Source organism: Humulus lupulus, chromosome X (genome assembly GCF_963169125.1).
Source record: "Humulus lupulus chromosome X, drHumLupu1.1, whole genome shotgun sequence".
NCBI classification, from domain to species: domain Eukaryota; kingdom Viridiplantae; phylum Streptophyta; class Magnoliopsida; order Rosales; family Cannabaceae; genus Humulus; species Humulus lupulus.
In genome coordinates, this window is record NC_084802.1 from 44,601,667 (window position 1) to 44,624,614 (window position 22,948).

General features: G+C 38.8%; 1 protein-coding gene across 1 annotated transcript; it reads left to right on the top strand.

Annotated features, from left to right (window-relative positions):
* The first annotated feature begins 21,587 nt into the window (after positions 1–21,587).
* Positions 21,588–22,401, top strand: LOC133805772 (uncharacterized). The gene is made up of 2 exons (XM_062243928.1): positions 21,588–22,047; positions 22,166–22,401. Exons 1-2 carry the CDS (start codon positions 21,588–21,590, stop codon positions 22,399–22,401), a joined length of 696 nt encoding a protein of 231 aa, XP_062099912.1.
* Positions 22,402–22,948: the final 547 nt, after the last annotated feature.

The window sequence follows — 22,948 nt, forward strand, 5'->3', positions numbered from 1 at the left end:
ATGAAGCAGAGTATGAGGCACTGATTGCTGGGCTTCGAGTTGCGCTTGAGCTTAAAGATGAGGGCCTCGAGATTTTCAGTGACTTGCAGCTGGTAGTTAATCAGGTACTCAGGGAGTACCAGGCCTGGGGAACGAAAATGTTGCTTACCTAGCAAAGACCCAAGAGATGCTACATGGCTTTAGAAAATTCACAATTCAACAAGTGCCACAGGAACAGAACTCGAAGGCTGAAGCCCTGGCCAAGCTCACAACCACCAAGGATACCGAACTGATCAATGTAGTCCCCATCGACTACTTGTCTTCTCCAAGCATCTCGGAGCCTGAGGAAATGGAGGCGATCCAACCCCAGGAAGGGTGGATGGAACCCATAATTAAATATCTCGTCTCAGGGGAGTTTTCACAGGATAAGAAAGTAGTTCGGAAGCTACTTTACCAGATGCCTCAGTATATTATCATGGACTGCAAGTTGTACATGCGAGGATTTTTGTTGCCTCTGTAACAATGTGTGTCCAAGCAAGAAGCCAACATGATACTCCGGGAAGTGCATGAAGGCTTTTGTGGGGACCACGCTAGGGGGCAGAGCCTTGCCAAGAAAATCTTGAGGCAGGGATACTTCTAGCCCACCATGAATGGAGATGCGATGGATTATGTCAAGAAGTGAGACAAGTGCCAACATTTTTCCAACAAACCTCGAGCTCCTCCGAATGAGCTCACTCAGATGACGAGTCCTTGGCCCTTCGTGGTCTGGGGCACTGACCTTATCGGGTGACTGCCCACGGGTAATGGAGGGGTGAATTATGCGATATTGGCGGTCGAATACTTCATGAAGTGGGTCGAGGCTAAGCCACTCGTTACTATCATTTCCAAGAAGGCGTTGGATTTTTTCATCAAGAATATCATTTGGCGTTACGGGCTTCCTCGAAAGATAGTCTTCGACAATGGTCTGTAGTTCGACAGCGAGGTGTTCATAGATTTCTGTCAGCGACACGGAGTCATGAAAAGCTTTTCTTCTGTCACCCACCCGCAGGAAAATGGGCAGGTGGAAACAGTCAACAAGACGTTTAAAGTCACCTTAAAGAAAAGGCTTGAGCAGGTGAAAGGCGCTTGGCCCAAAGAGCTTCCTAGAGCATTATGGAGCTACCGCATCACTGCCAGGACCTCCACCGGCCACTCACCATTCTCAATGACCTATGGGTATAAAGTCATGATCCCAGTTGAAGTAGCAATCTCCATGCACCGACGGGATACATATGACCTGACCACAAACCATGCTTTACTCCCAGAATCCCTGGACCTCATTGAGGAGCTCCGTGAAGCTTCTTAGCTTCGAGTAGCGTCCTACCAGCAGAAGGTGGCCAGGTATTTCAACTCTAAAGTGAAGGATAAAAAGTTTGGGGTAAGAGATTTGGTGTTGCGAAGAGTCTTCTTGGTCGCCCGAGACCCCGGTGCAGGAGTGTTGGTGTAACACCCTACTACCCAAGGACCATTATACTGTGTATTTAAAATAGTGCTAAACTCGCTAAACGAGACATTTGGCCATTATCGTGTAACTAAATGTGATTAATGGTTTAGGGTTAAAATTTTTGGTCAAGGATACAAACGTTTCACTAAAACGTTTACTATATACACTGGGATCCCAAAAATACATTTAAAGGGTTAATTACAATAAAAGAGTTACAACCAGCCAACCTAAGCGGCAAAATAAGGTTTAACCCTAGTTCCTCTTTAAACCTCAGTTGTGGTGGTCCAGCAACCGCATATGTACACATCGTCACCTAAGCTCTCCAACTTAAGGATGGTGCAGCTTTCTTTTACCTTTACCTGCACCACATAGTGCCTGTGAGCCGAGGCTCGGCAAGAAAACTCAAACATGCTCTTAAGCAGATAATAACATGTCACCAAATCATAATAAGTATGCCTAGCACTAATAACCCTATTCATGCATGCAGGCAAGTACAAATAAATGATTATGGGGTCTTGCGCCCTGAATATATGGCTGTTAAGTCGTTATGGGGTCCTACGCCTTGAATAAATGACTGTTAAGTCATTCTGGGGTCCTACGCCCTGAATAAATTACTATTAAGTCGTTCTGGGGTCCTGTGCCCTGAATAGATGACTAATAAGACATCCTGGGGTCCTGCGCCCTAAGCCATGTGACCATCAAGTCACCTGAGCCTTTTAACTCTGGCTCTGAGTAACTAGCCATAGACTAGCCAAGCGCTTTAGTTTTCTTCGACTAATAGGTCGGTCGAGCATATAATGCTCCTGTTGATTAGATATAATCATATCGACAATAATTCAATGTGTTATTGTCACTCTTGACTCGTAAGTCAATTCCATACGACCAGCGCTCAGTACTATTGCCGATCATGACTGATAAGTCAGAGCTTCACAACCAGCACTAAACACCATTGCCGTTTTTTACTAATAAGTCAGTGCGTTACTCAGATAAATAATGTATTCTAGCATTCATAATGCAACAAATATCCAAATATAGAGCACTCGACATGCTTCATCAATAATAACAAGAATAATTATGATCATGCACATTTACAGAGACTCAAACTCTGATCAATTCCATATTCAACATTCATTCCATGCTATAATCACATGTATCACATGCATCACATGCCTCACATACTGGATGCAGTTTTCTTACCTTTGGTCCAAGCACAGGTTACCAATAAATGACCCTCGAGCACGATCCTATTTCTAAATCCCTAGCGGTCACCTAATCACAATCATAATATAGAATCCTGTAAAAAAAAACGAGTAAATAAAGACTTCCAAACCGAGTCCTAGCCTCCAGGATGTCGAATCCTACCAAACCAGGTAGTACAATTGATCCCGAGCCCTTAAAGTTAAGTTCCCACAACTAAAAATGAAATCTGGCCAAAAATGCACAAGCGGGCTGCGACTTGGCCCTGGGGGTAGCGGCTCGCCTCCCTGACGGAGAGCCTTCTGCTTGGGCTTCAAGGTGCAGGCTGCGACTTGCCCTCTAGAGTCGCGGCGCCCACCCCCCCCCCCCCCCCCCCCCCCAAGCAGAACCCTCCTGGTTTTGGGTTCACACAGGCCGCAACTTCCTAGAACAAGGTCGCGACCCAACCTCAAACCCAGCCATTTTCTACGTTTTTTCCCATTTCAAATCCTCCAAAGTCCTATCCAAACATATTCAAATCTCAAAAACAAAGTTCCCAAACATCCCAATGGCCCAAAACCATCAAAACCCAAGTCCCAATCAAATAAAAAACTACTCTAAACGTAAAATCCAATCAAGGCTTAGAAACTCGAAAACTCAAACTTAAAACTTGGATTACCTCTGATTGAGTCATTTCCCAATTAAATCATCTGGCTAATAAGCTTCTAATCTTCCCTAGAATCGCTATGACTCGATCCTTGCTTGAATCTGAGTCCTAAAACGCGAGTTTCCTTCGAAAATGCGAATGACGTCAAAAAGGGATAACGGGAGAGAGAGAACATACTGAATGTTCGTTTATGTTTCTGACAGGTTACTTCAAGCTTAAGTAACCTCAAGCAAATCCTAATGCTCGGGGTCCCAAAAACGCCCCCGGGGTAAAATAGTCAAAATTCCCATAATTCCCTCCTAATCTCAATAACTCCCAATATATCATCAAATAATCATTCCCATTACCCAATATCCCGGTAATGTGCTAAATACCCAATATACCCCTTGACTCACTCTGAGTCAAGTATGGGTCTCGTTGTGACTTTCCCAGTAACTTGCTCCCTAGGATCGTCTCGTGCCGAGTAACCAAAACATATCCACATAGTAATGTAGTACCACACACATACCACATATATGCCAAATATACCCATAACGGGCCAAATTATGAAATTACCCAATTAATCATAAAAGAGCCCACATTCATATTTGATACACCATAACATGCATATCGAGTCATATTATAATATAACTCACATAATCGCATATTGATACACATATATATTACATAATTCCATAATTTGCCATCCTGGCCCCCTAATCAAGACCCTAAGCCTTATTAGGAAATTTGGGACATTACAACTATCCATTCCTTACAAAAATTTCGTCCTCGAAATTTTATCTGAATAGCCCGGAATATCAATCCCGCATATCTGATTCAAGTTTCCAGGTCGCTCCCTCGACCTTACTATTTTTGTATCAGACCTTAACCAAAGGTTTAGTTTTGTTCCTCGAAACTCTGTTCTTTCTGTCTCCTATCTGAACTAGCTATTCCTCACAGGATAACTTAGCCTCTAATTTCAGATCTTCATAACTCATACATGAGTCTCATCTAACACATGTGCCCTCAACATGAAAATATGAAATACATTGTATATGGTCGACAGTGCCGAACCATTTCCATGGTGATACTCTAAGGAAGATATAGCCTTCCACTTGGAACTCCACGTTCCCTCACTTCAAATTAACATAACTTTTCCATTTACTCTGATAAGCGAGCATTTGAGCTTTAATCTTTTCAATAGCCTCAATGATCCCCTAAACTACCACAAGATCCAAATATAACATCTCACTCATCTCATCCAGTGAATGAGCGATATACATTTCCTACCATACAACATCTCATAAGTTGCCCTTTTAATAACCAAATAACTCCCTCTGATTTACCATCAATCTGAGGATAATAAGTTGTACTGAACTCTAACTGTATACTCATCGCCTTCTGCAACCTTCCCCCAAAACTTGGAAGTAAATGCAGGGTCCCTATCCATCAGGGTAGATCTCAAAGTCCCAAGAAGGTGTGCTATCTCTCTTTCATAGAGAGATCTGCATACTGGTCAATTGTATTATGCATCCTTACTGATAAAAGCAAGCTGACTTTGTATACTGGTCCATAATGACCCGAACTAAATCATGCTGGCCCACTATCCTGGGCAGCCCCACCGCGAAATCCATCGCGATGTTCTCTTACTTACACTATGGAATATACAAAGGTTGTGTTGACCTTACTAATTTCTGATACTCTGTCTTGACCTTCTAACAGGTTAGGCACTTTGCCACATATTCAATTACGTCCCTCTCCATCCCAGGCCACTAGTATAAAGCTTTCACATCCTGGTACATCTTCATAGTGCCTGGATGAAGAGAATAAGGGGTAGTATGAGATTCATCCAGGATCCCCAGTTTAATCCCAGTGTCCATCGGATCCCCAGTCCTATTCTTATACTTCAATAAACTCATACTTGGCACTGCATGATCCTTAGCTAATCCAGCTAAGACATTCCCCTCAATTCTTCCCATCTGTGGTTCACTTAACTGTTTTTCCTTTGATCCTCTCTAAAAGAGTAATCTGAAGCGTAATATTGGCCAACTAGCCCACCAGTAACTCTACTCCAGTTCGGGTCATATCCTTTCGCTAACATGATGCATAGGCAATCACCTTTTCTGTCAATGAGATATCACAATAACTTATAAACTGGTTCTGATCTGTAGGAAGGCTCAAAATTCTTCCATGAAGCACATGTAATATCTTGTCCGTCCAAGGAAACTCCTGACCTCTAAGGCATTCCTTGGCCTTGGCCAATCTTTAACTGAGAGTATACCACAATATCATCGATCGAGACGATCACAAACCAATTCAGATAATCTTTGAATAGCCTATTCATCTTATCCATCAAAACAGCTGGGGCATAAGTCAAATCCACAAGACATAACTCAACACTCCTAGTTCCCATATTTAATGTAAAAGGAAATCTTCTGCTTATCCTTCTCCCTGATCTTCAGCTAGTAATAACCAGATCGAAGATCCACCTTAAAGAATATCGTCTTACATAATAACTAAGCCTTTAGTTCTTACAGCTCTGCTGAAGCCGTTTAATACAGTGTCATAAACCTAGTTCTGTCCCTGGCACCAACCTAATCTGTTAGGAACGAGTTTCCTAATACACAGCGGAAAGGTGGTGTGGTTGGCCCAGTGTACAACAAAATTTTTGTAACATATTTAAACTACCTTTAAATATGCAGATCCATTAATATACATACATTAATCATAAACAAGATAGTGATAGAAATCATACCTCTTGAAGCCTATCAAGTGTCCTTGCTATCTTCTCGTATTTAGAACGATCTTCCTATCCAAGCCGCTCCACGTACTCACACCAAGATCTTCCAAAGCGTTCTCTACACCTCAAGAAATGTGTGGGCACTTAGAGAATGAAGGATAGTTTATTTGTGATTCTTCTTGATGTACTCAACTCATGAGATCAAGAGAATAGGCCTGAGAATTGGTTCTTTATTTTCAGGGAGAGAGAAAACTATCGTTCTATTTTCACAGAGCGAATATTGTCAGAGTAGTCTCACTCTCTTTTCTTTTTCTTATATGAATAATTTTCTGATCAGTCATACTTAACAGAAAAAATTTAAAATTTAAAAATTAAATCTGTAACCATTTTACAATTTAATTTTTAATTAATTAATTATTCCATTAATGAAAAAATCCAAAAACTAATTTTTTGAATTATCCATTAATTAATTAATTAAACAAATAAAATTGAAAATCCCATCCCTGAAAATGCCAGCCCTTACACGCCACACACAGTCCTGGACTGTGTGTGAACGTGTAGCTTCCTAATTTCTAGGGATATTGGTTTTTCAAATTTTATTTAATTATTTATTCAAATTTCTTTGTCAGATAAGATCTAACAACCTGATAGCTAATCCAAATTTGAATTCAAATTAACTATCTTTTTAATTAATTATCAAATATAATTAATAATTTGAATAAATATTAATCTTTTAAATTCAAATCCAATTTGAACTTATCAGATTATTTTCTCCCACTCAAATAAAGATATTTAATTAATTCTACTAATTAATTAAACCCAAAATTTTCAAAAATAAATATTTAATTAATCATAATTTCGAAAATTACAATTAATTAACTATTTAATTAAATTTCGAAATTTAATTTAATTATTTAGTATAATTTCGAAAATTATACAATAATTAAATATTAATTAATTTTGTTAACTACAACTAATTTGTAATTAATTAATTAATCACTATTATCATATAATTGCATATTTGGCCTGAAGAACAAGTTTCTTCTTAAATATGTCTTTAAACTATTTTCCCTTCATATTAACTCTTACCTTGAACAGTGTTGATAGAGCCGCTATGGGGACCTATGGACCTATAATTCCAAGCTCCAATAAATTTGAGATTATTAATTAAAACTCTTTAATTAAATAATCTTAATTTATTAATCTCATGATTATTCCACTATAAATATGAGATTGAACTCTTGTAATTATAGACATTTCATTTACTGAGTACTTTATAATCATAAAGCGTCCATTGATTTAATCATTGCATACAACTTGACCCTCTAATAATGGTTCATAATTAATCGGGAATAAAATTACCGTTTTACCCTTTTAATTATGTCTTGTTTCCTTAAGTACCATTGACTCTACTAGTGAAGGTTAATTCATAACTAAATTATGAATTTGAGCTCAATAACCTTTCAGTCCCAAAAGTCAACCCTTAAGAGAACCATCATTCAATCTCTTGCGAGAAGGTATAGATTCCATATCTGTATACTATGTCCTCAGCCATCTATATTAATGAGTTCCCAAAACAAAAGTTTCTAGCCTGATCATTCTGACAGACCTTAACAAGTGAATCAAAGAACTCATATAATATAAACAGGAGTTCATAGTAACTTCAGGATTAAGATCAATTTGTATATGATCATCAGTTGATACATTTAATTAATACTTCGAAACGGTATTTAACTAAGTATTAATAAACATATCTGGTCCAGTTCTATATATTCTCAATATATAAAGCACCTCCACTACAGTGTCCTACCACACTAGTGATCCGGATCTAGATCACATGTATTCATAATACTAGTGGACTGTACTTGCAGTAATTAATCTAAAGATTCCATAACTTTATTTTATTAGCGAACTATTCAAGTTCATTTATCTCAAACACAATCCTCTCGTACTAATACGTGTTTGAGATTACATTCATGAACTTAGGAATTTTCCTGATATTTACATAATATTATCATAGAATAATATAGTCCATAAAATATATGCATAACAAATTCAATTTATTTATTTATTTCATAAAAACAATGTCTACTACATATGCTTTCAGGGCACATTTCCAACATAATCACCATTCTCCCTCTTTATGTAAAGGTAACCCTGACAAATCCCTTGGAACACCTCCAGAAACTCACAGACTAATCCATTCTATCCTGATCCTACTGGCACTACCTGAGTTATATCCACCACACTAGCTAAGAGTCCTATGCATCCATCTTGACATAGGTCCTTAGCCTTAAGTACAAATGTCATAAGCATACAGGGTCCATGCATAGTGCCAACAAATACAAGGGTTTTTCACCCTCAAGACCAAGAGTTACCATCCTTTCTTTGCAATCTATCATTGCCCCAAACTCGGCTAACCAATCCATATCTAGGATCATATCGAAGTCAGTCATAAGCAACTCTATCAAATCAACCGATGAGTCATTTCCTCAATAATCTAACTCATCTCTTAAAATTACTAATAGAGTACCACATTCTAATCACAACATAACCATGTAATCCGCATATGAAGTCTAGGCCTCTCTAGATGCAACAAAGCAAATAACAACATGGCACCAAAACCAATCAACAAATTAGAAGAATCAAAACTAATGACTGACCTACCACCATTGAGGAACCAGCCCCAATCTCAGTCTCAATCTTTGTCTCAGACTCTGACTGTGTTAGAGCGAACACTTGAGTTGGGGTCGAGCTATCCCCTTTGGCTTATCCTTCCTTCGCCTTGGGAAATCCCTCTTGAGGTGCCCAACCATCCCACATAAGAAACATGACTTTGCTCGGCATTCTCCCAAATGACGCCTCTTGCACCAAGTGCATTTTGGGTAGACTTTCCAATCTCCATCCTTGCCCAATCCAACAAATGGAGGTATCACTATCTGATCTCCGCGCTCTCTGACACTCTCCTTCTCAATCTTATTTCATGTGCTCTCAACAACAAGAGTCTTCCCTACCACCTGAGTGTAGGTAGAGATTTCATGTACTAGGGCGACTCTAATGCCCTGAGCTATTCTAGGATTCAATCCCGGATAGATCGTTCTTTCCGAGCCACATCTGTGGGTATTATATCAAAAGAAAACTTGGCCAACCCATTAAATTTGTTAACATACTCGATTACTGTTGCATTTCCCTGAACCAGGTTCAGAAACTCATTTGTCTTAGCAGTCTTGACTGCATCACAGTAATATCTCTCATTAAACAGCTGCCTAAATTCTTTCTAGTCCATCGCAGTTGTATCTCGTCTCTGGGATACCACTTCCCACCACGTCCGGGCATCCTCCCGCAACACATCTGTAGCATAGATCACCCTATCGTGACCTACCACCCTCATATTGTCGAGAATGGAACTAATCATGACCATCCATTGCTTAACACTGAATGGATCTAGGCCTCCCTCAAAAACTGGAGGGTAATACTCCTGGAATATTCCACAAAGAAATTCCCACCTGTTCTCAACCCTAGGCTGGGCCAATACTGGTGACACTCCTGGCATAGCAAAGGAAGAGGTGTTCCCTGAAAGAACCTGCTACTGTTTTAAACATCTGATCTCTTCCTCTTGCCTCTGCAATCATAATTGCATATCTGTAAACACCTGCTGCAAATTCTGAGGGGCAGGTGAAGGGTTCAAGCCGTGGCTGTAACTCTCAGCCTCAATATAACCACCACCGGGTCCCATTAACTGCCTTGGGTACATAACCTCTGGTTATTCTACAGTCAATAACTTGATCCATTAAACATGATGATCACATTCAAAAGCCTTCTCCCACGGGAACAATCACACAACACCACACTCACATTCCACTGCAGTACCAAAGTACATGCCCACAACATTCATGTATCAATCCATAACCCCTACTCTACCAACATACTTACCATGCTCTCAAATCCAACATGCAAATAACACATTCATATATTCACTGAGCAGGTAATCACATAATCATATCAATAGTCAAGGGCTAAGCCCTAACATAATCTCATGCTCCCTAATAAGGTATGCAGGTAAAGCATCTACATTCTATTTAAGCAATTAAACACATAACCACATAAATAGTTACCATACCCTGAGTGAAGCTAGTCTCTATTGACGAGTGTACATGCCCAGCTTGTCTACAGGAACCCTTAATCTTGGCTCGCTCTGACACCATGTTGTAACACCCTACTACCTAGGGACCGTTACACTGTATATTTAAAATAGTGCTAAATTCGCTAAACGAGCCATTTGGCCATAATTGTGTAACTAAATGTGATAAATGGTTTAGGGTTAAAAATTTTGGTCAAGGATAAAAACGTTTCACTAAAGCGTTTACTGTATACATTGGGATCCCAAAAATACATTTAAGGGTTAATTACAATGAAAGAGTTACAACCAATCGACTTAAGCGGAAAAATAAGGTTTAACCCTAGTTTCTCTTTAAACCTTGGTCGTGATGGTCGAGCAGCTGCATATGTACACAACGTCACCTAAGCTCTCCAACTCAAGGATGGTGCAACTTTCTTTTACCTTTACCTGCACCACATAGCACCCGTGAACCGAGGCTCAGCAAGAAAACTCAATATTCTCATAAGCAGCTAATAACATGTCACCAAATCATAATAAGCTTGTCTAGACGTAATAACCCTATTCATACATGCAGGTAAGTGAAAATAAATGATTATGGGGTCCTGTGCCCTAAATAGATGGCTGTTAAGTTGTTATGGGGTCCTGCACCCTTAATAGATGGTTGTTAAGTCATTCTGGGGTCCTGCGCCTTGAATAAATGACCGTTAAGTCATTCTGGGGTCTTGCGCCCTGAATAAATGACTATTAAGTCGTTCTGGGGTGCTGTGCCCTAAATAGATGAGTATTAATACATCCTAGGGGCCTGCGCCCTAAGCCATGTGACCATCAAGTAACCTGAGCCTTTTAGCCCTGGCTCTGAGTAACTAGCCATAGACTAGCCAAGCACTTTAGTTTTCTTCGACCAATAGGTCGGTCGAGCATATAATGCTCCTGTTGATTAGATCTAATCATATCGACCAACGTTCAATGTGTTATTTTCGCTCTTGAGTCATAAGTCAATTCCATACGACCAACGCTTAGTACTATTGCCAATCATGACTGATAAGTTAGAGCTTCACGACCAGCACTAAACACCATTGATGTTTCTGACTAACAAGTCAGTGCGTTACTCAGATAAACAATGTATTCCAGCATTCATAATGCAACAGATATCCAAATATAGAGCACTCGACATGCTTCATCAATAATAACAAGCATAATTATGATCATGCACATTTATAGAGAATCAAGCTCTGATCAATTCCATATTCAACATTCACCCCATGCCATAATCACATGTATCACATGCATCATATGCCTCACATAATGGGTGCAATTTTCTTACATTTGGTCCAAGCACATGTTACCAATAAACGACCCTCGAGCACGATCTTGTTTCAGAACCCCTAACGGCCACCTATTCATAATCATAATATAGAATCTCGTAAAAAATGAGTAAATAAATACTTCTGGACCGAGTCCTAGCCTCCGGGACGTCGAATCCTACCAAACTAGGTAGTAGGATTGATCCCGAGCCCTTCAAGTTAAGTTCCCACGACTAAAAACCAAACCTGGCATAAAATGCACAGGCGGGCCGCGAAGTTGTAGAAGCTATACCCATCTCGATTGGACTTCTTCCACGGGGTGGTGCGGAAGCTGTAGAAGTACGAGGATTCTGCCAGTGATGGTGCGGGCTATTTTCGCTTCCAGTATAAGACATGCATCCATGTGAGCACCCTGTAAACATTGGGGGAGAGTTGGAAGGGAGCTATCCCCATGTACTTTAAGATGTCCACGAAATATTGGTGTAAGGGCAGGGTGGCCCCGACCATTAGGTGGGCTTGGCTCCAGGCGCCAAGGCCATTGACACTACGGTGCGCCCTCTCTGATTCCTGGCAAAGACACACGAGACACCAATCCCCTATCACATAATGCCTCATAATGGCCTCCAGGGCCTCGGGGTGTCGGAGCAGGATGTGGTAATCCTCCGCTTTGAACCCATCACTCTCGTACGTCTGAGTGGGGTGTGGGACCGGGGCTTGGTTAACTTCTTCCACGGTCAATCCTCTGTGTTCTGATGACCCTGGCCTCTCTGCTACTAGGCCATCAGCACAAACAACCAGCTCCCTAACTGGTTCTCGAACTTTCACCCTCGCATCATCCTCGGGTGCGCCGTGTTCACGTGCCATGTCGAAGAATTCTTAGTCGAAGAGATAGAAACCCTGCTCATGTAACTTCTGAAGTTCCTCGGACATCTGAGACAAAAACCAAGCAATTAGTATCCTGACCAAAGGAAAGATGGTTGAAACACGGAAGACTCTAAGACTACTGCTAGGAGGGAAAATGAGAGTTTTTCTAAAAGTTTGGGGTGTCCTCAGAGCCTAGGATCAAGCCAGAGAACACCATCGGAAATGATGAACCTACCGGAATTTGGGAATTTTCTAGATTCCAATTGAAGGTCCAGAAACGTAAAAGTGACGTTAGATGTATCGAGGGCCATTTTGGTCATTTCTAATGTGAAAATATGCCTAAAAAGACTTATGAAAACCAAAGATAGCTTCTCAAATGGCACAAATTTGGCGTTCCTAAGCATGCGCCTAAACCCATCCATAAAGCCCGATGCAAATGAAAAACTAAACACAGATAAGTAAGCACTTACTCGAGATGAAGCGCAAGTAGGTTTTGAGGCAAGTCCTGGTCGTTTGCCCAGAATTGCTAAAAACTCAAAAATGTTTGAAGGACTAGAAAGTGAAGAGAGGATTCTGAGAATTTTGAATTTCGAATGGTAAAAGTGCTTGCTTAGAGGCAGTTGTCGAGTTTTATACCCTTAGAACTTGGGGGGAAGCAACTCCACCCCGATCGTCGGATTACCTACGACGTAGGCACTCGAGAGCAATCCAATGGTTAGATTCTAAAAGGCACAGATTGTGATCATTTGCTTTGGAAGGGTACGCCTTGGGTATGGAGCAAAATGACACTTAGGGTACGGAGTAGATGTTTTGAGTAGTGGAATGGACTCCTCATTAATTGCATGGATTGATGGGCCCATCAATGGGGAGTTGACACGTGGCGTGATGTTTAAGAGGAAGTCAGAGGGAGGCCAAGCGTCACCCCCCAAAGACGTTTTTAAGTTACTCAGTCTAAAGTCTCCACTGCCTGGGACGAGTGAAGACTTGGGGGGCAAATGTTGTCCGTATTTTCACCTCCAGACACATGGCGATATTTTGAGTAATTAGTGACAGGCCATTAGGTTCTCGAATGGAGAGCTCCTTTGACCTGTGTCCTCGGGGCAGTGATGTCTCCAAGTGAGGCCACGTCCCGAGCTAGTCTCCCAATCATGGATTTCTTGGGATAAGGCCACACCCCGAGTCATGTCCTCAGGGAGAGGATGTCTCTAGGTAAGGTCACGACCCGAGGTGCCGCGTTCATTCGGCATTCCCCAAGTCCAGGACTCCAGTCTTCGGAACTTGATTTGGTGTCAGGTATCAGCCACTGCGTGTGTGGGCCCTGATGGGATCATTTTACAACTTTTAGTGAGCCTCGATTACTGGTGCCAAGTTTGAACACTCGACAATCAACATTTCCCACAATGCCATCTGGCACGGGCAAACGTGCGCCATCACCTGATAGCCTCAGGTATGTTCCCCATAAAGTTGGTGCGTGACTTTCTGCAATGGGACCCATAGAATCCGCATGGGCCATAGTCTTTATTTTAACCCAACCCTTTATGTATTATCTATAAATAGGGCTGGGGTATCTCCTTGTAAATGGTTTGGTTTTTTAGAGAGAGAAAATCTGTACTCAGTGCAATATATACACTGCCTGAGAATCACCATTAAAGCTTGCCACTACAAGCTTTAATCTCACTAAATAATAGAGACTCGTGGACTAGGGCTTTTTTATAGACTGAACCACATAAAACATGGTGTTCGATCCTTGTTCTTTCTTTAATCTCTCAGATTAAGTTGACAGCGAAAAAGGCAGTCAATATTTTTTTTAATTCTAATTTCCAAAGGTACCTTAGCTTCGGATCATCCGCTCAAGGAGCTTAGCTGCCCATTCATTTAGAGTTTCATTGATTTCGTCACAGTTATATGTGTTCTTCCCACCACACTATAAAAATAAAAAAATTAAGTTAGAAACTAAATTGAATCAAATTGTAGTTCAACTATTATAAATATATTTACATTAGTAGTTAGCCATCGAATGGGTGCCCTATGCAAGCAATACTCATTCATCATCCTTATGATATAAAAGCCGCACTCTATCAATGAAGTCTGACCAGGGCATTTGACTATTTTCCACTTGTAACTTTTTTCATTCCTCTGAGTCTTTCTCTTAATGTGTGAAGAGACACTATATATATATACATCAATAAGAAGACACACGTTAAGAACTGCAACAAATTTAATCACAACACTATAACAATTTTGTAACGCCCTGGATAACCAAGGCCGTTACACGGTGTGATTATAAAAGTGCAAAACTTGTTTATCAAGTTGTATAGTTGAAAACGTGACCCTAAAGTTGTAATCAGGTTAGGGTTAAAAGGTTTTGGTCGTAAACTGGAAATTTCTCATTAAAATAAGCATTTAATACATGGGATCCTAAAATAGGTTTTAAAGGACAATTTACAAAATTTCAAAGTTTATGTACAACCACAAGCCACTCTAATGGAAAAATAGGCACTTTAGGTTCTCCTGTCCCTATACCATTCCTCAGCTGTGGCGACCGATCAGCTGACTATGTACATTCTATCCCAGAGCTCTCCAACTCAGGACTGGTCCACTTTGGCCTTGCCTTTACCTGCACCACGTAGCACCCGTGAGCCAAGGCCCATCAAGAAAGCAAAAATATAGAGCATAAACGATAATCAAAAGTCAGATAATTCACAAATCATCAATCAGAAATTCAACAGGTCACATTGCTCACATAATCAATTATATCAATCTACAAACCTATAATCAATCATCCAGATAACAAACTTGTCATAGTCATCAGTTAAACAACAATAAACATATCACACAATATCCAGGGTCGATGCCCTTAGGCCGCACCCTTTGATTGTCCCACTGACTCCGGCTCGCTTAGGCCGAGCTCAGTGACTATATACTTAACCTCAGCTACCAGTGGCCGAGCCGCGTCCTGTGCACAAGTATTAATTCTGGCACTCTTAGGCCGTTTATCTCATGTCCCCATGGCATAATACCATCATATGACATCACATATAAGTATAGGGATCTCTTAGTCCCAACATAACCACATAATCAGGTGCAGTTTTCTTACCATTGATTCTGATTGCTTTGGTTAATGAAAACGACCCTCGAGCATGATCCCGTCCGAGCCCTAGCGTACACCTAGTCACAACTGTAAAGTAGAACCCTCATTAACATTCAATTCCGTAACCCAACTTTGGAACCAATCCCAAGCTCTCGGAAAGCCCAATTCCACCAAACGGGGTGGTGGAATCGACCCCCGAGCCCCCAAGAAAAAACCCTAAAAACCAACTTCTGGAGGTAGGGTAGCGCTACAGCGCCACTAGGTGGGCGCTACAACGCTACAAAAAAAGACAAAATCCCCCAGAAAATGAAGCATAGTGTTGTAGCGCTCCAATGCTAGCACTACAACCAGCACATGCAAACTTTATGGGTTTTTCCTTCAAACTTCCCTGAGCCAAAGCTCCACCAAACCACTCCAAACCTTATCCAACCCCAAAATTGACCTTAAAACTCACTATAACTCAACCAAATCAACCCATTAACATAAAAAACCTAGCTAAAAGCATCATCAAATAGATAAACCAAACTTGAGCTCAAAAGCTCAAGAACATCATCGGAAAACCAGAAATCCAGAACTTCAAAGTTAGAATTGGTTACCTTAGCTGAGTGAATTCATCCCTAGGCTGCCTTCAATGCCCTTCCAGACTTTAATTCCTCAAATCCCCAAGCCCAAGTCCTTAAATTTCCATCCAAAAATCTGAATTCATATATCAATCTCCACAAACCCAGAAAATTCAGACAAAACCTTTAAACCTTACCTTAATTGGTAGCTAATTCCAGTTGAACCTCCTAGCTTCACCAAGAATCAAAGTCCCAAGCTCTAGCCTAGACTTCCTCTGAGTTTACAGCTTCAAAATCCGGAAGAAAGGGTGAGAGAAGAAGAAATCGTGTGGGAGAGGGATGAAGTGTTATGTTTTTCCTTCTTTCCTTTCCTTTGGTTTCTAACCCCTTTCTACAACTTCCACTAAGTCTAAAAGAGTAGAATAACACTTATCCCCCTTTTAAACATCAAAATACCCTTTTGCCCTCCCAAATATAACCAAGTCTTTAATCAATCTAAAGGCATTTTGGTCATTTGCTCCCAATTCTCGCTAATTCCTCAAGTGTCCCTAATATTTACTACTTAAATCCTGTCATCTAATTAATTACAAATTATTTTTCGCAATGCCTAATAATCTCTCATATATTTCCCAAATTCCCAGAAATACCCCCAGGCTCCCCCAAGCCGGGTATAAATCCTCGTCGTGACTATTTCGCCAAACCGCTCACTAGGACCATCTCGAGCCATATGCTGCAAATATATCCACATAATAATGTGGTCTCAATAATTTATCACATATAATCACATTTATGCCCTCAACAACCCAAAATTACATATATGCCCCTATAATCTAAACAGGGCCTCCATGCATACTAATATTCATAATCATGCATCTTACATATCCATATAATCATGTAAGCATGCTTATCACATAATCATGCATCAAATAATTTAAATCACACATAAACCGATTTGCCCTCCTGGCACACTAATCAAGGCCCTTAAGCCTTATTAGCCATTTTGGGTCATTACAAATTTAATAATCCTTACAATACTTAATGGATAAATGAATGAATGAATGAATCATGTGTATATGCACCAAGCCTTCATATATGATTATATATATGAATCAAGTGTACCAGCATAAGTGTTTTCTTTCTATATATGCAGGTCTTTTATATGTTTATATATATACATATCATATGTATATACCTAATTCACAATATCAATAATTATCTACGACTACAATATTCAAATAAAACATAAATGAAAGACAAATTACTCATAATAATCCATTAGCAGTATAAACTAAATTAAAATAGTGCATTTATTATGTCTAGTCAAAAGAGAATCTATTACCCCTTAAATTCAAATTAATAATCTCACCTGATGATATTTGTTTTCCAACGTAATAATCTGGTCATTGAAGTCCAACCCAGTTTCAGTTGTCATCTTTTGAACCTGTGAAATACATAAAATTAATCATGCTATTGATTCCCATCAAAATTCTAGCAATGGCCAAGACAAAAGAATATAGTCAGCAAACATACCTAGTTGAGAGAATACAAGGCTGACCATGGTTTACTACCATATGAAATTGCTTTGCATAAATCATCAAGCAACATGAACCAACGACTAAAATTGAATTGAGCTAAAATTAGTTGATGAGTCTATTTTAATCTTTCATTAACATATATTCCTAAAGGTGGCTTATTAGGGTCAAGTTAGGTGGCAAAAATAAATTTTAGTTGAATTAAAAACAAAAATTACATATAGAAGTTTATATATTAAATAAATGAGCTAGTTGAAATAATTTATTTATAAACTTCCCTATGGCAACAAAAACCAACGATTACAATTGAATTGAGCTAATTTTATTGCTCATGCGAAATTATCAAAACTGCATGAAAATGTTAAGACTCTAGAATCATAATAATATGTAAATAGATATCAGTATTATAATAACAATCCAGAAGAAGAATCAACCAATATTTCAACACTCTAGAACCTGAAATACACATCTCTTTTAATGCTTCTAAAAAATATATGCTTAACTAAGTAAACTGTAAAATAATTTTCTGGCTAAACTTTAATTTAGACAAAATATTTTAATTGTTTAAAGAAAAATCAGTAGTATATCTCCATATTGATTTTCGGTTTTATTTGGCAATATTTTCAGCTAGTTTTGTAATGTGAAAAGATCTTTAAGTGTGAATATATTTGTTGCATTATTTATCTCAAATAATCAATTTTTGGTAAAAATATATTGTGCAGATATCTTGAGATTATTTTCAGGGATTATATGGGATTATGTCTATTCTGGAAATAAAGAAGGTGTCGAAAATGAACATGGTCAAAATAAATGACCATGTTCGTTCTGCCAAATAAAACGGATTACGTTGCTGACTCATCAGTTTCCTTTTCTGTCGACACAGAATCCTTCTGGCTGGCTGTTTTCCTAAATCAAAGGAATTCGCAAATTGATTTCAAAGATACTAGAAAATCATGGCCTTGGACAATTTTCCTGCCTATAAATACCTTGCCAAGGTCTTTGGAATTTTCACCTCTTCCATTTTCAATATTTGTAAACATTATTTTGAAGAGTGTCTTTATTTGTAGAGATTAAGTTTGTTCACCTTAATCTTTGTGAGAGTGCTGAGTGTACTTGTGGATATCTATCTAGTCAATTGTAAACGATAGTGTCTATTGTGAACGTGTTCATAAGGATCTTCGGGAGAGGATTCTATCTAAGTCTCACTTCGGGAGGAAGTGTGCACTCGCTATTCTTTGAAGGGAGTTCAAGAGAATCAGCGTTTCATCAAATCAGATTCGTAGAGAAGAGTACAACAAGATTGCGGCAATAGTTTAAGAGGGAGTCTTACATTGTTTAGGTCAATGCTTTTGTACACTTTGTGTTCTTTACTAATTGATTTATTCTCTGGGCGTGGCCCCAAGGAGTAGGTTATCCGAAAGAGTTTCTGAACCTTGTAAAAATTCGCTGTGTTCTTTAATTTTTGCATTGTCTATTTATTGTGTTCAGTTCTGTTGTAACAAGTTCGGATTCTGTTCTGACAGAATTGCTATCTGTGTAAACAATTAATTACCATTCCGCATTTTAATTAATTTGGTAATTACTAAAAACAGAATTTCATAAACAAAAAGTGAATTTAACACCAAAACTAACATAGACTGGAACGACTTTGTAGCTGTACAAAGCATGAAAGTAAACTAAGAACTATAATAAGTTGTCTACACAAATACAAGAACAGTCAAATGATAGTTAGTCAAACTGTTGACTGTACTGCTACTTTTAACAAACACAAAGGAAACAAACTGCTTTTAACATTGCCAATAACCCATAGAAAAAAATTCAAAACACCCTTTGACAATGACAAAAAAATATCCAATTAAACTCACAAAATCTGTAAGTGAGAAAAAGTCAAACAAACCTATAAATATTTTCCAAGCATCAACATTGCCATACCAATATCACATCATGGTGTAGCTAGAGACGAGATGGACTGCTGCTTCTAAGACAAGAGATGCTTTTATTCACTACTAGTAATTCCACCAATTGCTACAAGTGAAATGATATATAGGAAACTAAGCAAAAAAATAAAAACACAATGTCTCTATGATAAATAAAAGAATAAATGAAAGAAACATATACTATTTGTTGTACCTTAATTTTAGCCCGAGTTCATTCACTCAGCTCGGGTACATCTGGTAAATAAATATACAGAGAAATAACCAAGGGAATGATATTTGCTTTATCCACGTAGACAACTCCAGTTTCATATGGACACGTGTTGTATTAGGTGTCCTGGGTTTAACCCGAGCTACAGACACGAAGGTTGTGAAGCACGAGCTCATAATATTGAAACGGCAGTCGAAGTGCAAGCTTGGAGGAGATATTTAGCTCGTGGTAATTCAAGCATATTGCACACTCGCGGATCCCTAGAAACTCGGGTCCTTTTATGCGTTTATTTATGACCAGGCTGTCATATTTAATGTCCCAGATATTATGAGAACATTTATTGTATGATCAAGTCATATCCCATTATAAATGGGAAATATATGTATTAAATGTAATAAATATGTATATGGATGATTGACTCACGCGGTTACCCAAACCTGTCCTTGGAATTTCTCTATAAATATTGAGAATATTGGACAGGAAAATGGATCATTATTCTGTATTACTGAAACTCTACCAAAATAGAGAGAAAACAACAACAATATAGACTCGTAAACTAGGTGGATTTTAACCACTGAACTATGTAAAAGATTTGTGTTCTTGTGAATTCATTTCATTTTTCATTACGGTTTATTTTTAAGCACTAATCTACCTTATTATTTCTTAATACACTGTTGGTGAAAAACCACGTCAACAAATGGCATCATGAATAATAATTTGATAAAATATTATAGTATCTCAAACTTGAATCTAAAACTTTACAAAAAAAAATCTAATAATTAGTATAATAATTATCTAAATTATACAAATTATAAATGATATTGAACTCATTAATCCACACATTAATAATTTCAACCGTTTGAGTTTTGTTATGAAAAATTTCACTAATATTAAACCATCAATAATACAAGTAACAGTATTTCTTTTTTCATCTATTTTTGCTAAACAAGGTTTTATATACAATTCCTAAGTTACCACCATTAATTTCATAGCAACGAAAGCTTTCATTAGAAAAAGTTAAATATTTGGACTACCATAAATATATATAGATAAATATAAAGAATACAACGATTCATATCCTAAAATCCAATATCTTCATCAAACATATTAAAAGGGTCGCAAACTTTATAATTTTTAATGAGCCCTTTATGGTTTGTATTTTTAGATTTAGATTATTACTAAAAATGTATATATATATATATATAAAAAAAAATAAAGTAACGGGTGCAGGTTGTATCCTCCTTATATTATTATAACTCGTACCCAACCCATCTTGTGGCGGGTTGGGTTCAACCCAACCAAATTTCAGCGGGTTTTTAATGGGCGGGTTCAAAGCGGGCGAATTTGATGGGTTGGGTGGGTGGGGCGGATTAGCGGTTTTTTTGTGCACCCCTAATCTCAGGGGTAACCAGTTACTCTGAGAGGGGGAAGAAGAGGGAGAGTGCGACTGGGGTGTTCATTGTCTTGGTATTTAGTCAAATATACTCTTGCCTTTTCTTATTGAATTATGGGTTTGGAAGTTTTGTTTTTGGTTCTCTTAGTTTTGTTGTTTTCTCATAAATTAAGAACTTTTAACTAAATTTTTCCATATATTTTAGAAAAAGTTATTTCCCCATATTTTTGCAAATGTTTAAAAATGAAAAATTCTCTTATGTTAATGGCCTACCTACTTCGAGTCCAATCCATATTAGTATGGTATGTATTATTAGAATTAAGTTTATGGTTAGTTAGTTAGGCTTGGTTTATGTTAGCTTTCTTGGTTAACCAATTCTGTTTTAATTAGTTCAGTTGGTTACTTTCGGATTGGACCCTTCTCAGCCTTTATTTAAGCTGAGTTGGTCCTCTTGTACACACTGGTTTTTCACATCTGTTTTGACTGAATAATAAGAGTTCTTTCTCTAATATGGTATTAGTGACTACGTGACCTTTCTTTTCTCCTTTGTCTCCATGGCTCGAACTAGAGCTACAGGTCTTCGAAATACAAGCCTCGTTCCTCCTCTTCCGGAGCCTTCAACGGTTGTTACTGATTCATCTCTTTCGAATCCTGATGCTCCTCCTCAAGAAACCCCAATTTCTAGGGTTCCGAGTTCTCCCATCCATGTCTCCAATCGTTTCTCTTCTTTTTCTGTTCTTGATCGACCTGCCCATGAAGATGGTAGTAGTCCCTACTTCTTGAGCACAGGAGATCACCCAGCCCTTGTTCTTGCATCTCCTCCCCTCACAGACAAGAATTTTCAACAATGGAGAAGGGATTTCAAGATCTCCATTCGAGCAAAGAACAAGCTCCCCTTCATCAACGGATCTTTCCCTCAACCAGCTGAAGATGATCCTCTTCGAAATCAATGGCTTTGCTGCAACCACATGGTAATGTCTTGCATCCTTCACTCTGTTTCCCCTGACATCAAAAGTAGTATTATGTTCTTGGACACTGCTGCTGCTATGTGGAATGAACTAAACAATATGTTGATAAAGGCAACAGACCTAATATTTTTGATCTTCGAACATCTCTCATCAACCTTCATCAGGCGATGACTCTATAAGTTCCTACTTCACTAAAATCAAAGCTATATGGGATGAGATTACTGATTTACGCCCTAGACTTCCTTGTACTTATGCTGCTTCTGCTGACTCTCTTGATTTTCTTAACCAAGAACATGCTCTTCAATTCCTCACGGGTTTGAATGAGTCATTTCATGCTGTAAGAGCTCAAATATTGTTGATAGATCCATTCCCCTCTCTTTCAAAAGTTTTGTTTCCATGATTATTCAAGAAGAGAATCAAAGGAGACTTCAGCCATCTCACAACACAACCTTCATTGCTGTTGTCCCTCCATCTGTTCCATCTTCTACATCTCGTACCAAGAAGATGCGCCCCACTTGTACCCATTGTCTCAAACCAGGGCACCTCAAGGAGAAATGTTTTTTCCTTCATGGATTTCCCCCGGGTTATGGTGATAGACGCAAATCTGATTCTGTCAAGACTAATCAAGTCTCTATCTCTTCTTCTTCTCCAAGTGGACCGATCCTTCAACCATCCCAATTGGAACTCAGCCAACAACTTATTGCTCTGTTAAGTCAACAACTGCATCATACCTCTTCCCCAAGTGATACTCTTCCTCAAGTATCTAATATCACTCGTAAAATTGTATCTTCTCCCCTATTTTGTTTGGATAGTAGATAGTGGTGCCACACATCATGTTTGCCACTCTACCAAGTTTTTTCTATCTCTTTTAACAACCATGCTCTTGATAAATATGTTACTTTACCTAATGGCAATAAGATTTTCATTCATAAATCTGGTACTGTACT

What these genes read in the sequence shown, in the direction of transcription:
- LOC133805772 (XM_062243928.1), top strand. Translation starts at nt 21,588, where the DNA reads ATGGCTCGAACTAGAGCTACAGGTCTTCGAAATACAAGCCTCGTTCCT. An exon ending in TGTTTCCCCTGACATCAAAA is followed by an intron (nt 22,048 to 22,165) that starts GTAGTATTATGT and finishes AACCTTCATCAG; the next exon opens with GCGATGACTCTATAAGTTCC.